This window comes from Prionailurus bengalensis, chromosome B3 (assembly GCF_016509475.1).
Source record: "Prionailurus bengalensis isolate Pbe53 chromosome B3, Fcat_Pben_1.1_paternal_pri, whole genome shotgun sequence".
In the NCBI taxonomy this organism is placed as follows: domain Eukaryota; kingdom Metazoa; phylum Chordata; class Mammalia; order Carnivora; family Felidae; genus Prionailurus; species Prionailurus bengalensis.
Genome location: NC_057355.1, coordinates 18,509,910 through 18,526,889, shown reverse-complemented (window position 1 = coordinate 18,526,889; position 16,980 = coordinate 18,509,910). Strand labels below are relative to the sequence as shown.

The 16,980-nt window shown below is 50.6% G+C and overlaps 1 protein-coding gene across 4 annotated transcripts in view; it reads left to right on the top strand.

Annotated features, from left to right (window-relative positions):
• Positions 1–16,980, top strand: part of ADAMTS17 (ADAM metallopeptidase with thrombospondin type 1 motif 17) — a 346,681-nt gene that overhangs the window by 319,695 nt on the left and 10,006 nt on the right. For all 4 annotated transcript variants that reach the window (XM_043554794.1, XM_043554792.1, XM_043554793.1 and 1 more), the window contains 2 exons: positions 3,951–4,155; positions 8,664–8,816. In XM_043554794.1, the coding sequence (XP_043410729.1) occupies positions 3,951–4,155; positions 8,664–8,816 (358 nt within the window). The remainder of the gene's footprint in view (positions 1–3,950; positions 4,156–8,663; positions 8,817–16,980) is intronic.

Here is a 16,980-nt window from a genome sequence, read left to right as displayed (position 1 = left end):
TGACTGGCTTATTTCACTCAGCATGATGTCCCCATGGCTCCTCCATATTGTAGTGTGTTTTCGAATCTCCTTCCTTTTTAAGGCTGAATGATATTTTGTTGTACGTTCTCCTGAGGTGTTGTGCCATGGTTGCGTCTGGATAACCAGATCCCTGTGTGGAGCTGGGAAGTGGGAGGGGAGAAGGAAGGGTGGAGGGGCAAGGAGATGGGAATGTGCCATGAGCTGCCCCACGTGTAACTTGCAGGTGTGGGGTCATCTGTGAGAGCCACAGGAGGTTTGGAAGGGTGCCTTGGCCTCAGACAAAGCTTGTTTTGAATCTCAGCAGATCCTCAGTACATCTGACAGTAACTATCACCCCAAGGACAGGAGCAGGGACAGCGCTTTTACACAGCCCCAGGGGACAGAGAAACCCCCCCCCCCCTCCAGTTAAGGAGCAGGGCTGACCATAGATCAGTTTCATGCATGTCTACATGTGTGGAGCTCTGTCACCCATTCCTCTGCCAGACTCTGGGCAACAGCAACAGGGGAAATTGCAGGGGGTCAAAGGATTCTTCTGGAAAGGGGAGGAGGGACGCATAGGCTGTTTTCCATTCTGTCATACTGCTGCAAAGCACCCAAAATGCACAAGAGACACCAGAAGCAAAGGAAGGAGGAACGGGGAAGATTGGCAATCCCTCACAGCTCTATAAGAATCTGATCCCCTTGGGTCTGACTCTTCCAGTTAGTGATAGAACGGGAGGCATAGGAGACGTCTGAGGCGGGACTGCTGAACCTCTCCCAGCTCTTCCCCATCGCCTTGGCTGCCCAGATGGACCTTTGTGTGGATCAGAGTCAATTTGCATATTTCCTAGAGCACATGCTCTGGTTGTGTGCCCAGGGATGGAGACACCGGCACCCTCTGGCCAAGAGCCTGCAGGTGACATTCTCTTGAGTATGACGCAGTGGTCCCAGTTCCCAGGGGTGGCCTCCAGGAAGCACAGCAAATACAAAAGACAGGAGGGGGACACAGCTCTGTTCACAGCTGGGGTCAGCACAACAGCAGGTGTCATCAGCCTAAAGCCTGACGTCTGTATTCACAAAGTCAGTTGCAAAAGGTCAGGACAAAGGGGATCTGGCTGAGAGTCCTCTAAGTTCTATTTTGTTTGGAAAATAGAAATGGCAAGGAGCTGAGCTGCATTAATAAACATGGAGCCTCCACTTAAAGAGAGAGAAAATCATCACATTCTCTCCTGCTGCTTTCAGACCCCATCTGGGCCATTTTGTCCATGACAAAGCAATCCATTTGGAGAACAGTAGTGACTGATTAGAGAATTAGAAGGGAAAGGATTCAGATCTGCCACATGCAAATTATTTTGATCGGGATAAGAGAAAACTTACAAGGGGAACAACAGAGCCATCTTCAAATATTTAGGAAGGTAATCATGTCACTCCAAAGACCAGAACAAGGAGAAATGGGAAGGATTGGGTTTAGTTCTTACAGTGTCATTTAAATAGTTGTCAGGTGCTGAAATGGGGGCAAGATTTGCTCACTGCCCTCTGAGACTTCATCTTCTCCTGCCGAGAAGATAAGGAATAACAATTGCTACAAGTTATAAGGGCTGATGTGTGCCAGGTGCTGCTGTAAGCAACTTGCAGGCAACATGTCACTTGTCCTCACACCCCAGGGTACACACACTCCTTTGCATCCCTTTCCATCCTGCAGTTTATGCAAGGGGTCTGGGAAGAGAAGCTTCCCTGGATTTATTCCCTGGGGGCATAGAGGATAGTGATGAGCTCTTCCAAGGGGACTGAAAGTCAGAGGAGGTGGCCTGAGCTTGCCCTAAGGGATGAGGAGGAGCAGTGGAGGGAGGGGCCCGGGGAGCTCCCTCTTCTCAGCATTTATCCCAACCACTACCACTACCCCAGCTGGTACAAGTTACCCTCATCCCCTGCCTGGACTGGTGCAGTGGCCTCCTCCCTGGTCTCCTTGCTGCTGCCCTGCAGGGCATGTCACTCCTGTCTCCGAACCCCCTAGGACTGCATCTTATTCAAACAAGAGCCACAGTGGCCAGCCAGGGCCTGTAGAATCTCCCCCCTGTGCCTTCTCATGCCCCTTTCTCCGCTCCTCCCTCCTCCCCCCTTCTCCAGCCACACTGGGCTCCTTGCTGCTCCTCAACCCTGCCAGCACACTCCTCCCCAGGGCCTTTGCACCCACTGTGCCCTCCGCCTGGAAGTCTTCTCTGCTTACTCTCTCGCTTCCTTCCAGGCTCTGCTCACACGTCAGCTTATCAGTGAGGCTGTCCCCGCCAACTTGTGTGCTCACCCCCTTCCTCCTCCCCTGACCTTCCCTACACTGCCCTACTTTTCTCTGAAGCACTTACTACCATGTGGCATCTCCTCTATTCATATATGATATATGTTATATATAGTTTACTGTGTTATATTCTATTGTATACATTTGTTGATTTACTGTCTGTCCCCATTAGGATGGTAAGATTTGTAGGGCAGGGCCTTGTCTTGTTCACTGCCTCATCATCAGAACCTAGGACAGTGCCCAGCATATGGGAAACCCTCAGTGAATGTGCCATGCTAGGATGGGTGAATGAGCAAGTAAGCTAGAACTGGAGAAGAATTGGGGGGGGGGGGTGGCACCATCCAGTGTCCCCTCAAGGACCTGCCTGTGGAAAGGCACTGCTGATATATTTTTTTAGGGTTTTTTTTAAGTGTTTTATTTAGATAGAGAGCATGAATGAGGGAGAGGCAGAGAGAGAGGAAGAGAGAAAATCTCAAGCAGGCTCTGCACTGTCAGCACAGAGCTCGACACGGGGCCCGATCTCACGAACCTTGAGATCATGACCTGAGCTGAAATCAAGAGTGGGATGCTTAACCGACTCGGCCACCCAGGTGCCCAACACTGCTGTTATTTCTAAACAATAGGATAGCATAATCAGATTTGGTTTGAGCAACTTAGGACTCGATGATGATGAAGAGGAGTGTGTTTATCAGACATGGCCATAGATCGAGCCATTCTGTCAATATGGGAGCTCCTGGGAGCTAGGTGGACTTGAGGCTCATGCAGGGACCAAACAGGAGAGAGTCCTTTTGTGTCTCCAAAAGGCCATTCAAAGCCCCACTCAGTGTCCTGAGAAATCATGATTTACAACTGCTCAGCTTCCTTCCAACACCACAAGGCCAACAGGAGCCATGGTGGAACTGGGGTCATTGAAAGATAAGGCAGGTAGGCCAAGTTCTAGTCAAGCACTTGCAACAGCTCAGTTCTGTCACAGCCCACAAGTTGCCTCCTCAAGAGTGACAGTCCCCACCCAAAAGGGCTATCCACTCTTTGAAAAGCAGGGGGTACCTGGTCCTGGTGTGTTCAAGCTGGCCCTGGAGTGTCCCTTGTCATAGGCTATACCAGTCTGGTTTTGTTGCAGTGACAAACGAGCCTGGTATCTATCTCAGTGGCTTGCAACAAATGGTGTCATGTTATTACAGAGCTCAGCTGTTGGAGCATCCCCTGTATTGGGACCTGCTGCTCTCATGGCAGAGGGCAGGAAACAGGGAGAACCAGAGCCAAACCACATAATCACACTCAAAGCTTCTGCTGGGACATGGCCAGCTTCATGTCCACTCACACCCCATTGAACAAAGCACGTCATAGACAGTGGGTGGGATATGGAATCCCGCTACAAGGAGAGTGACCACTTGGGAGCAATAATTGAATCAGCCATAGAGGTGTTGTGTGCAGAAGGATTTCTGTTTTGAATAAGCTATTGAACTACTCAACTCATGTGGCTTCCTCTGCCCTAATACTTCAGAATTATTTCTAAAGTTGATTGCAAAGCTCTTTGAGTCTATCTCCCTCTCTCACACTACAGACCCAAGATGCCGTGATCTGTCCAGAAGGCCCTCCGGGGAAACTGGCCTTTCCACCCAGTTATGTTTTCACTGTCTTTCCTCCTCCTGGACAGGTGGGTGGCAGGCCCATGGAGCCCCTGCTCAGCGACCTGTGAGAAGGGCATCCAGCATCGGGAGGTGACCTGCGTGTACCAGCTGCAGAACGGCACACATGTCACCACGCGGCCCCTCTATTGCCCGGGCCCCCGGCCAGCACCAGTGCAGAGCTGTGAAGGCCAGGACTGCCTGTCCATCTGGGAGGCGTCTGAGTGGTCACAGGTGGGTGCCTGGGCTGTCGCCAGTGCTGAACCCACCAACAGGGCCTCTGTGCCTTGTCCACCACCCAATTGGTGCCTTTCCCTCCATGGTATTTGTGACTCAATACCACACATCATAGTCCTCGCCAACCCCCAGATAACCAAAAGATGTATTCTAGTCACATATTCTTAAATTCCATCTGAGATAACAATATGGCTAAACAAAGCATGGATAATGTGGCTTTGATCATGTATACGTTTTTGATAATATATATCACAGTTTGATCCCATTTCCTATGACAATTCTCATGTAAAGTTGGATGGATGGATGGACGGATGGACGGATGGACGGATGAGTGCATGGATGGATGGATAGATGGGTAGGTGTGTACATAAGTAGGTAGACAGAACAACTGACCAATCTTTTAATTTTCTTTCAACACGTTTGAACTTTAGTGTGATCAGATTGGTAAGGTGGTATCATAGGCTTTCTTTGAACTCTGTGTCAGTCTTTGTAGATTGTAAGAGACAAGCAGATGCTGGAAGGGACAGTTTTTAGTGTGCAAGTTGGAATCACACACCTCATGCCATAAAACATGTTGGAAAGAGGTCAATTAAGCCTTAAGTTTTAACTTAGGCTGAAGAGTGATTCTGGAAATATTTTATCTTTGGTAATATCATCTTTCAAGTCTTTGCATTGACTTTGCATTAATGATTTTGACTGTTTGGCCATAAAACAAAAAAATAGCTGAACAAAGGGCAAGTTTCCCTCAGATCCCCCATCAAATGTGTTCTAGGAAAGTCAGAAAGGCTAAATCCAAGACACTCTTCAGTGTGGAAAATATTTTTAAAGTTCCTTTTTATTGCCAAACAGTTGGAATTATTTTGAATAAGAAAGTATTCAGCCCATTCTTAATGAACGAAAAGTCTGCCCTTGGCTGCTCTGAAATGGGGATTACTTTTCAGACGGATCTTAACATGTACCCATTTAAAGACTTGAGTCTTTAACCTGCCCGTTATTATATTTTAGAGAAAAGAGAGAGTTTAAAATTTTGATTTTTTTTACATGTACTAAGGTTTGTAAGTTAAACGTTCAAGGGACCTCTTTTAGGGAGGGGGGCTACTTGCTGGAGGGGTAGAGGCAGGAATGCAGTCTTCCCCCAACCCACCTTGAGCCTAAGATCCTTGATCACCAGACTCCTGATCCAAACAAGATTTACACTGTAATCAGGGGTGCCTGGGTGGCGCAGTCGGTTAAGCGTCCGACTTCAGCCAGGTCACGATCTCGCGGTCCGGGAGTTCGAGCCCCGCGTCGGGCTCTGGGCTGATGGCTCGGAGCCTGGAGCCTGTTTCCGATTCTGTGTCTCCCTCTCTCTCTGCCCCTCCCCCGTTCATGCTCTGTCTCTCTCTGTCCCAAAAATAAATAAACGTTGAAAAAAAAATTAAAAAAAAAAAAAAAGATTTACACTGTAATCAGATCAAAGCCATACATTTTCCATTTGGATTCTTTCTCATAGAAAAAAGAGAAAAAAAGTCCTTACCAAAATAACCAAACCTGACATTATCAACTATCACCATAGTGTTAAAGAATACCAGATTGAAAAAGGTGAGACAACTGAAGCAAGATTTAAAGAAATATCTCTAGGGGCACCTGGGTGGCTCAGTCGGTTAAGTGTCCAACTTTGGCTCAGGTCGTGATCTCACTCACGGTTTGTGAGTTCAAGTCCTGTGTCAGGCTCTGTGCTGACAGCTCAGAGCCTGGAGCCTGCTTTGGATTCTGTCTCTCTCTCTCTCTCTCTCTCTCTCTCTCTCTCTCTCTCTCTCTGCCTCCCATTTGTGCTCTGTGTCTCAAAGATAAATAAATGCAAAAAAAAATTTTTTTTAAGAAATATCTCTAATTTCACATCTGTATCTTTGCGCATATGTGATCCTAATGCTGAAATAGCATCTGTACCAATCAGTCTAATTCTGGCTCAGCCCAGCCTTGAGCCAAATGCATCTTTCTGCACATTGAACTTGGAATCAAATCTCGCCCCCACTCATGAGATGCTCACCAAACTCGTATTTCTACTACTTGACCACATGCTGAATCAACCCCTTTAATATTTCTTCTGGAAACAAATGGGTTTACGTTTCTGATGGCAGAGAAATGTATTTGATCAACAAGGTTGCCCTTATTCAGCCAGCAGTGTTGATCACCCTTACTGTCTACACCCCACCTTCTTCACAGCTTTGCTAGAATGAGGAGCAGAAACCAGGAAGGAGGCAAAAGATAGTGACTCTCTCCTGTCCTGGGCTTCTGGTCCCCATCCCTGGATCAGAGGCCAAGGGAGAAACTGAACATGGCCCTCCTAGGTCCCCCAGAGGAAACCCCACCTGCAATGCTGCCCCTTTCTCAAGGCTTAAGGCTTCCAGCCAATGCTGGTGGTCAGAAGGGCTGAGCTAGGGTTTGGTAAAGAAACAGACTGGACATTAGCATTTGAACTTCAAGGGAAAGGGATAGGGAACACAGAATAGAGTAAGACAATGCAGAAACTCAGGCATAAGTGGTAAGTAGGCTTCTAGTTGGAGAAAGAGCCAGTGGTGTGGGTGCCGGTGCCAGGGAGGAGCCCGCACGTCAAATGGTGAGGGTGGGGCTGATGAAATGGTCATGGAGCATCACCGTACAGAGAAGCAGAAGTTGAAGGTTGACTCAGGAACCCAGGCTCCCTGCAGCAGCCCTCCTGGCCACAACCCAGCCTGCCCAGGAAGGTAACACCTGCCATAGACCGACTCCTTGTATCTGAGGTCCTGTTAAGCTGTCCCTCACCCATGCACAGGACCAAATACTCATGCTGTCCAGCTCCCCACTAGGTGACCAGTTCTGAAGCCTGTGTATTTCATCTACAGTTTCTTTGTTTACCTTGAGAGAGAGAGAGAGAGAGAGAGAGAAAGTGGGGGAAGGACAGAGAGAGAGGGAGGGAGAGAGAATCCCAAGCAGGTTCCTTGCTGTCAGTGCAGAGCCCAACTTGGGACTCAAACTTATGAATTGTGGGATCATGACCCTGCCTATATATTTCTTCTAAAACAAGCCAATCTGAGTTTTAAAAAGAAAAGAGGGAAGAAAGGAGGGGAGGAGAGGGGGGAGGGGAGGGGAGGGAAGGGAAGGGAAGGGAAGAACCCCAAGGGGCCCGTCAGAGAGCTAAATGGGACAGGGAATTCATTAAAAATAAATAAATAAATAAAGGTAAATAACATTTTGGGATAAACATTAATAATGGAAATATAAAGAATAACATTTGATCTCTATGTGCATTTTTTCAGGGGACACAATAGAACTTTTTAAAAATCAAGTTTATTGTAGCTCAAGAATATCACTGTGGTGTATTTCTGATAAATCAAGCAAATATGAAAACAGGCATTCACGTTGCTAGGGCTCCATGTTGGGGCGACTACACTCACGAGCTGTCCCCACCATAGCTCTGGGACCCAGCAGTTGGGAGGAACTTTCCCAGGCAGCCTGGGTTTCCTTGTGTCTGTACATCTTGGCAGAACACCGCCTTCAGCTCCCTGTCGCCATGAGTTCCATGTTTGTTTGCGTGGTGGGGACAGGGCTTCCGCACCCGGCAGATACGAGGGAGGGCTCCATGGGTCTATGGCCATGTCTCCTCTTGCTGGCCAGATCATGCACGCTGTCAGACCTGTCCTCCCAAGGTCACAAATCGGCTCTGCCTGGGCTTCCTTCTGCTTGGTGTGGAGGCGGGTAAGCCCTCTTTGAGCCCGGGCGAGGTCCCTCCCTGAGCTCACGGGGAGAAGGCTCCAGATACACCCTGCAGGACCGCACTATTTACATCTTGTCACTCCATCTCTCATCCCTAACTCAGTGTATCTTGCTGCCTGGGGGAATGGGAATCTTGACCTCTCTCAGGACTCACCCATGATTTGTCATTCCTCAGGCCCTGCTTGGGCCCCGTCCCCACACTGTCTCTCGAAGTGTCTCCCAAGAAGTAAAGTAAAATGCCACAGGGAACATGGCTCCATCACACTCTTGGCATCCATGCTTAAAACAGTCATCGTGGCTCTCTGCAAGAGCTTGCCACCTGCCTGACGTGAAAGTCACCTGTGGCCTGGCTTTGCGTCTCCCCCCTTCTCCACCCTGGACCTGTGCCTTTGCCCCAGGCTGGTCCAGGCAGAGTGCATATAGCTGCAGGCCAGCCGGGAGGAGCCAGGGGCCTCACACATCTTTGCTTTGGTGTCTGTCCTCAGCAGCATTTGCCCCTTGAACTCACTCACTGCACTGGTCTTTGGGACCTGGCAGCAGGCCACTAAATTCTTAGTTTGGTCTTCTGGGTGCCCCTGAGCTCTCCCTACTCCCCCCATCACCAGCCACTTGGCTGGAGTCACCTAAGGGACCAGGTGCATCAGACTCCGGAAGACCAGGATCCTTTTCACCCCTGCGTCCCCAGAACTGGGTCTGGCACATAGGAGCGACTTAACAAGCATTGATGAGCTGAATCAGACCAGATTAAACATCCAACCGGTGTCTTGCAGTGCTCTGCCACCTGTGGTAAAGGGACCCAAAAGCGAACTGTGACGTGCACCAACTCACAAGGAAAATGCGACGCGTCCATGAGGCCGAAAGCAGAGGAGGCGTGCGAGGACTACTCAGGCTGCTACGAATGGAAAACCGGGGACTGGTCCAAGGTGAGTCCAGCGCGCCTGCGTTTCCACCCTGCAGGAAACTCTAGAAACAGGAGCTCAGATCTCACCACGCGCCTCGATTCAACGAGGCGGTCCCAGTCTACCCAGGCAACTGCGCTTTCTCTCCAAGCTGTGCACCTGCCGGTGACCCCAGGCTGCGTGCAGTCGGAAGGAAACCGAACGCCCCCCCGAAGCACGAAGCAGGGTGCTCCGGGTGCCAGTTGGCTGTCCTGTGCTGCGTGCTGGCTGTGCCCCAGCATCCTGCGGGGGACTTGGCCGCCGGCCATGGCAAAAGCCTTGTGAACACACAGGAGCCTTGGCTGAGGCAAATGTGGAGGGGGCTCATGGGCAAACAACACTTCCATTCACTTCAGGACCCTTGGGTGAGGGCCTGGATGATGCAGGGGCGGATAGGTATGAGCCTTGGGGGTGGCAGAAAGGAAGAGCCTTCTTCCAGAGCCTGGCCTGCACCCCTGGGGGACAGAGAGGCTTAAATAGCACAGGAATGTAAATCCGATATAAAAACTTCTTTCCTGCTTAGCCCTTCTTTTGCTCATTCACCTGGTATCTGTCAACCTGTTACCTCTGAAGCCTGTTTACCAGGGGCTGAGCTAAGTCATCACATGTGAGCCCCAGCCAGTACACCTTCTAGAGAACATTTTCCCAACACCTGTAGAATTTCTTTTTTTTTTTTTTAAGTTTGTTTATTTTGAGAGAGACAGCGGGAGTGGGGGAGGGGTGGAGAGAGAGGGAGAGAGAATCCCAAGCGGATTCTCACAAAGCTGGGATGGGATGCAGGGATCCATCTCACAAAGCTGCAAGGTGACCACCTGAGCTGAAACCAGAAGTCGGATGCTCAACCGACCGAGCCACCCAGGTGCCCCAACAGCTATAGAATTTCTAGTGACATTTGCTAATGTCGGATTTTCTAAGAAAATTTCTAATGACAGCCTAGAGTGTGTTTGTGTTTCTTTTTGGTCTTAGCAACTGAAAACTCCCTGTTTGTTTCTCTCGATGCCTCTTCACTCCTGGGTTGCACACTGATGGCCCGAGAGCCTCTGGTGTTTGCATGGCCTGCACAATGTCTTAAACATTTTAGAATTAGTTACTAACATTTAAAAACAGGACAGTTCCACCTGAAAGTCTGGATATGGGCCCCTGTCTGGAAATCTGGCAACAGGGCAATGTGGCCTGCGTCCTCACGTGGCCACCACGAACTGGGGCCAAGCAGGCCTGGTACCTTCCCCCAGACCCTGGTCCTCCAGCCTCTCCCCAGACTCCTCCAGCCACTATGCATTTTGATTTACCTGCCTGGCCCAGGCAGTACCTTTCTTTGGTTTGTGCCTCTGCTTTATGGAAGGAGAGATGCTTTGGCCATTGGAAAGCAAAACTTCCCCAAATCTGGTACCCAAATGGCCACCTTCCCACAAGTCTGAATACAAACTCCTGCAAACTATTGGAGTGCATAAAAGCCAAATTCCTCCGGTTCCAGTTTGCTGTCTGTGCTGAAATGCAGCATCTGGATAACTGCGAATTTGGGGACGACCAAAAACACCTCCTGTTTGTTTACGCCCTGATCAGAAAATCTGACCAGAGCAATAGAACCGAGGCCAGTAGGTCCGGTTTCTCCATGAATGTAATAGCGCTTAGTATGGAGTTGCCAGGCTGAGTCTTATTGGAAGAAGTCTCACTTGAACTTCACTTGAAGGCTCTTGCAAAAAAAAAAAAAAAAGTGCCATTAGAACCTAGAATCCTGTGAGAAAGACGTCAAGGGGCTGAGTTACAGCTCTGACTCACCACTTAATGTGTCTTAATCTGTCTGGCTCTCAGTCTCTTTATCACTGAAATGGAGAATCATTAACACTGGCCCTGGCCATTTCGCAGAGACACTCCGAGCCTTCAAGGTGCTAGTATATGTGACTCAGCACTTGGACATCTCAGCCCGTTTTCCTGCCCCAAACCTATCACCCAGGGCTCACACCATTGTGAGGCACAGGCACCAGGACTAACCCGTTCTGATCTCACCTAACTTTGTCTTATCAGTAGGAGTACCCAGCCTTTTATACAACCATACCCAAAACCGTCTCGTAGCCAAGCATGTCAGACCCAGCTTGACGTAAACAGGCTATCAACAGCTTGGGTTCTAACCAATAAGAAAACATTTGTGGTGTCCTATGTCAGAACTGTCAGAAGATGTGGAGGGACAACTACCCAACATAGTAAAATAACATCATCTGGACTCCAAAAGTCCAGGTGTGGATTGGAATAAAGCGGTCATTATACTCGGGGAATTGGAAGGGTCCTAGTGGTCACCACCCTAAGTGCATCCTGTGCTACTGATGGGTGGCTTCCATGGTCACAGATATCCCTGCGCAGGAAGCAGAGGGGAGGAGTGGTCAGTTAGGGCCTGGGTTGTGTGCACCCATCAGGGTCTCAGGGCACCTGGCATCATTTCCCCTTTGAGGTTTACCTCTGTACCTGTGCCCTGCAGCCAGGGTCATTAGCCCTGGTTCACTGAAGAAGCAATAGATGCTCCAAGACTGAGTGGCATGCCCACACCCCTCTGGCAGAGTCCAAGCTCCTAAACCCCAGTTCAGAGCTCAATCCAACCAGTGGACACAACGAGAAGGGCTGCAGAGTCCCCATGACAGTGCCTGTGAGCCACAGCATGCCCTACACATGTTCGTTGGCTCTCCAGGGCTTGGCTTTCTCCAGCCGTTATAGCCATCTGGTTTTGAGAACCAGAGGGACACTTTTGTTTCCTGAAGTACCATGAGCTTCCTGGCGCTAGGAGCTGCAGAACACCAGAAAATGAATGTGACTAGTGCCTGAGAAGCTTAGCATGGCACTGCCCCAGATCTAGTAGCTCAGGCTTTCCCTCCTCCGGTGTTCAGGGGCGCTTCCTTGGCTGAGGACGCTGGTATGTGGTCCAGCCAACTCCCACACACAGCCCACCAGGTAGAGCCTTTAGCTGGCCCGCTTCTCTAGTAGCCAGACCATGGCGAATAACCCCTCCCAGCTTTCTGGAAAGGAAGGCATTAGAAGGCCACCGTGCCCACTTTTTACCACAGCCAGCTTGATCAGTTATCCCTGATCAAGGAAAGTAAAAACAAGAAAGAATAATGGAACAGAATGATCTCGGCTGCCATCCAGGGCTGGTATCTGCTGGCATCTGATTGGTGTGCACAGAGCCTTTGGGGAGAGTACTCAGCATTTGTGGGTGCCACCAGCCCCCTCCCCAGCACATCTGGCCAGAGCCAGGACCCAGGCGCAGGCTCATTCTCCCAAGCTGAAAACTCGTCACAGACACTGAACTGGAAGTCTGTGCATGCATGAACATACTGGGAGCAAGTGTGGTGGGGCAGGAGCTGCACAGAACTCAGCCATGGGACCCCCACCCTGTTTGCCTCACCACCACTCCCTCCTGCCTCCGCCATCCCTGGGTGGGCTGGCATGCACAGTTACAGAAATCTGTACAGTTAATAGAAATCTGCCATGGTTTTTCCCCATTTCTTCTCTGGAGAAGTGGAAAGGATCCCGTGGGGATACTTGTCCTCTCTCACTGGGTGATCAGGTCAGTGTTGGTGGATTCCACTGGATGGTTCTTACCCTGACATTTTCACTTATTCAGACTAAATGTGCTTTGTGAGTAACATCTTGTCTCTGCTCTGCGGCTTGTGCACCGTCCCCTTGTTGCATGCCTGGGGTGGGTGCATTTTTTTTAAGTTTATTTTCTTGAGAGAGAGAGAGAGAGAGAGAAAACAAGCTCAGAAGGGTCAGAGAGAGAGAGAGAGAGAGAGAGAGAGAGAGAGAGAGAGAGAATGAATCCCAAGCAGGCACCACATTGTGAGCACAGAGCCCAATGCAGGGCTTGAACTCACGAACCGCAAGATCATGACTTGAGCAGAAATCAAGAGTTGGACACTTAACTGACTGAGCCACCCAGTTGCCCCAAGGGTCAGTGCACTTTTAAACCCTCTCCGTTGTAACCAGCCTCCAAACCTCCCCACATTCCAGACTGAAGGCTTCACACAAGTTGCCCCAAAGGAAAGTCAATAGAATTTCAAGGGCCGTCAGGGCATCAGTGTGTCTGGAAGCTTTGACATTTTGCATCCAAGCAGTCTCCTGTTACTTGGCCCCACGGGTGCCGTTGAGAAAGATAAGCCGTCTCCAGGGAGGTGAGGGACCAGCCAGTCCACGGACATTCCACAGGTGCCATCCTGCACTCACTGAAATAAGGACCAGTCACCCCTGAGAAGGGGCTGGCACCCATCCCTTCCTGTAGCTGGGTAAGGGTGCCTGAGAACAACACCCAGAACCTGGAGGAGGCAGGGCCCCTCCCCTTCCCCCAGCCTCAGCAAATGACTGAACCGTAACCGGGGTCCCATATGAGGGACAGGCTTCACATTCCCATCCCTGCTGAGGGCATTATTACTGCTCTGCCATGTTTGAAAAATGGCCTGCAGCTGGCTACCCTCCTGGGATATTAGCTATTTCCAGATCTGTGCAAATCATTGTTTTCACCCGCTAACTGCTGGGTATTCAACCCGGGGGGAGGGAGACGTCACTTAAAATGGGAGAGGAGGAAATCGCATTTCTTTCTAGAATAGCATGACTTTTGATCAAAAGTTGAGATGTTTCAGTTTCAAGACCAGAGGCATTAATCACCGCTGAAATGACGGGATGTTTCTAATTAGAAACAAATTATTCTGGAGGGATCATAATGGATGGTGTTTTTAAAGAAAACCGTTGGCTGTCTGTGTTAAGAGTATGGCTGTTCCCTTTCAGTGAAGAGATCAAAGTGACCGTTGACTTCCTGGTGCCCGCGAAGGTCCCATGGAAGGGGGCTGGTCTAACTCCAAGGTCTCAGTCAGGCCCCAGGTGTGCCCCTCACACCCGAGCCCCAGACTGATGTGGAAATCACAGCACCTCCCAGGGGCCATAGGAGGTCAAAGGAAGAAATAACCATGAAGAGGGTGTGAGCTGCAGACCCCCAGGAAGTCTGGGAGAGCCTCTCACTCAGTGGTGAAGGCATTACTGTGCTTTAGGCAGGGAGATGGGGGTTTCAGCTCCACGGCCTTAGCAACGAACAGACCTTGCATCACGAGAGGGGCTTGTTACGGGAAGTTTTTCAGCCCACACCCCCCTTCCAAAGCTTGCACCTGTTTTGGTGGGGTCTGACCCCACTCCCCACTCTGCAAGGCTGGCCTGCCTGCCAAGCTGGGGGCCGGCAGCCAAGACTCTGGGATTCAGCCAGCATTTCCTGAGCTCCCGTTCTGTGCCAGAAAACCCGCTCTGGGCCCTGGGGGTATGAGAGTGGATAGTGACCCATCCAAGGTACAGACCGACAGGGAGCCAACTGCAGAAGGCCACCCTGAGTCCCACTGGGCCAGTATGAGCACAGTGCTATGGGACCCAGGCAGCCTCTCCCTGGGAAAACTGTGGATGGGGATGCTGGCAGGGGGTGACACTGCTCCTGTTGGGACCGGTGACAGTGGCCCCTGACATACACCAGTGCTTTAAAATTTACAAAGCACGTTCACTCATATTGTCTCATTTGACCCCGTCCTCATTTTACAGATGAGAAAACTGACTCAGAGTGGTGATGTGGCTTTTTTCCCCAAAGTCACACAGCTAGAAAATAGCAGGGCTAAGAGTCTGGTCCCTGCCTTCTGGCTCTTAATTCACCTTTCTTCCAGGTGCATAATAACCTCAGAGGCTTAGATTCCTAACCTGAAACGGGTAGGAGATGACCTATGCCTGCAGCTCTAATCGTCATAGGCATATGCTTGGTATAAAGTCAAGTGTCTACCTGCCCTTGTTTTGTTTTGTTTTTAATATTTATTTTTGAGAGAGTGCAAGCGGGGGAGGGCCAGAGAGAGGGGGACAGAGGATCTGAAGCGGGCTCCGCACTGACAGCACAGAGTCCGATGCAGGGCTCAAACTCATGAACCGCGAGATCGTGACCTGAGCTGAAGTCGGACACTCAACCGACTGATCCACCCCCCTCCCAAAAAAAACAAGTCAAGTATCTCTCTGCTCTCTCTCCACACCACCCCCCATCTAAACCTGTTCTCCAAGGGCTCTGTATCAGTCATTGACATAATGGCCATCCCTTGCCTCTATCTGTGGTCCTACATGTTGTCTACCCTTATTTGTGAAATAAAAAGTTGAGTCCTTATTAAAAGAAACTTGCACATCAAAGAGGAAGTATGTGAGACATTGGGGATATCGGGGCCCTTCTCTGGGGTGTGTGAAGCGATACCACGCAGGCAGCCAGCACCGTGGGCGAAGAGAGAGATAAGCCAATTCTCTCTCTATTTGACATTACTCTGAGGAGCATAAGCAGCCAATGAAAGGAAGGTCATCAGATCTCAACGTGTTTCAGGCAGGGGCAGAAGGGAGAGAGGGCAGAATACCCCCTCGGTGTGGAGCACTTTGCGTGGGTGAACAGAGCCTGCCACTGGGTCGTGGACTTGCAGAGAAAAGTCCAGGACCCATACCTGCTCATGTGAGAGAAATGGGCTTGCTGTAGAGCAGCAGTCACTGGAAATTGCCAGGAGAGATGCCCGCATGAAGTGAGCTGAATAATAGCTGATGCCTCTGACCCCTCCATTCACCTAGTGGTGTCCTTTGTCAAACCAGCTGCCTTGGTGTGGAGCAAGGGATCCGAGAGAGGGGGTGGCTCCCCCTGCATTGCAGCCTGGGCTTTAACCACTACCTGGACCTAGTCATTGAATCAGAGGAGCTGCTGCCCCTAAGGAACACTTTTGTTTCGACACATGCTACGTCAGTGACCCTAAAGCAGGGCAGACGGTCAGGATGACACAGGTCCACACCCCCCACTGGGCTGTGGCCTCCTCTAAACTTGAGCCAGCATCACCCTCTGTCAGCTGGGTCTAGGGGTACCCCCCTATAGGGCATCTGTAAAAGCACTTAGCCCAAGGCCTGGCACAGGGAGATCACCCAGGAGGTGCTTGTTTCTATCATCATCATCTCGTTATTTTTGCCATTGTCTTCTGCTGCAGCCACAGATCTCTGATGGAATCCCATTTCTTCCATGGGCCTATCAAATATGTGTTTTCTTAAAGCAGCTCTTTGAATGTGGTTCAGGTCCCATAAAACAGTGTGTGCCCTGACCCGGTGTATGCGCATGGCAACAGCGTGGCTAGGAGGCAGGAGAGGGGTTGTTTCGGCATTTGCTGGGCTCCTGGGCCAGCCTCCTCCAGCAGGGTGGAGCATCTTGTGCACAGTCACTGACGGGCTGGGAGAGGTAAGCTACCGGAGTGATAACAGCCTCTGCCCAAGGACACACAGAGTGGCCAGGCAGAATCCCCTGTGCTCTGGGCTCACAGAGCACAGTCCAGAGCTCTTGCAGATCCTCGGGAGTCAGCTTGGCCTTCTGGCTCCCGGGCTGGCGTGGCCCAGCCAGAATCTGTAGGTCGCCAGGTTGCAAATTCAGAGGCTTGGGGGAAACCCGAAGCTAAGGCTGAGGCTAGAAGGGAAAAACAGTTTGCGAGGGAGTATGAGTTGAAGGGTGTGTGTGTGTGCGTGTGTCTAAGAAAGCATTTCCAGTTTCAAGGCTGGAGCAAAGACAGTGGGGATTTTCATTACTGTTTAAAACCTGCTATTTCAGGTTTCAACAGCTTCTGATGTTTGCATTGCTCAATGCCAAGTCGGGGGAAAATCTGTCAAAAATGCTTTTGAAGAGCTTTTGACATTTCACCAGCCAAGTGCCTCTCAGACACAAAATGGAGTTTTACCTGGAGGGTATTCTCTTCCCCCACCCCCTGCCTCATTCTCTGCCATCCACACCCGCCCCGGGGGCGGGCTGGCCCCTCAGAGACCAGGCTCCGGGAGAACGGGAGAACGTGGCGGCGGTTACACCGCGCGGTGAGGGCTCCCCCTTGCCAGGCCTCCTGCTCACCCCAGAGCCCCGGGGAGGAAGCCAGCCCACCCGCCCCCCGACTCTGTCGGAACCCCGGGCTCATGCAAGCACCAAACATTCCTGCAGCGTTTTCCCCTTCCTGAGGTTTTTACAACCTCCTTTAGCTAATTCTCAAAACACCCCTTTGGGATTCCGTGTTATTTATAGTGGTGATTTTATAGCTGCGAGAAGTGAAGAGAAGGAAGTCCTCACCGAAGTGGAGCATGTCATCAGGGTCGG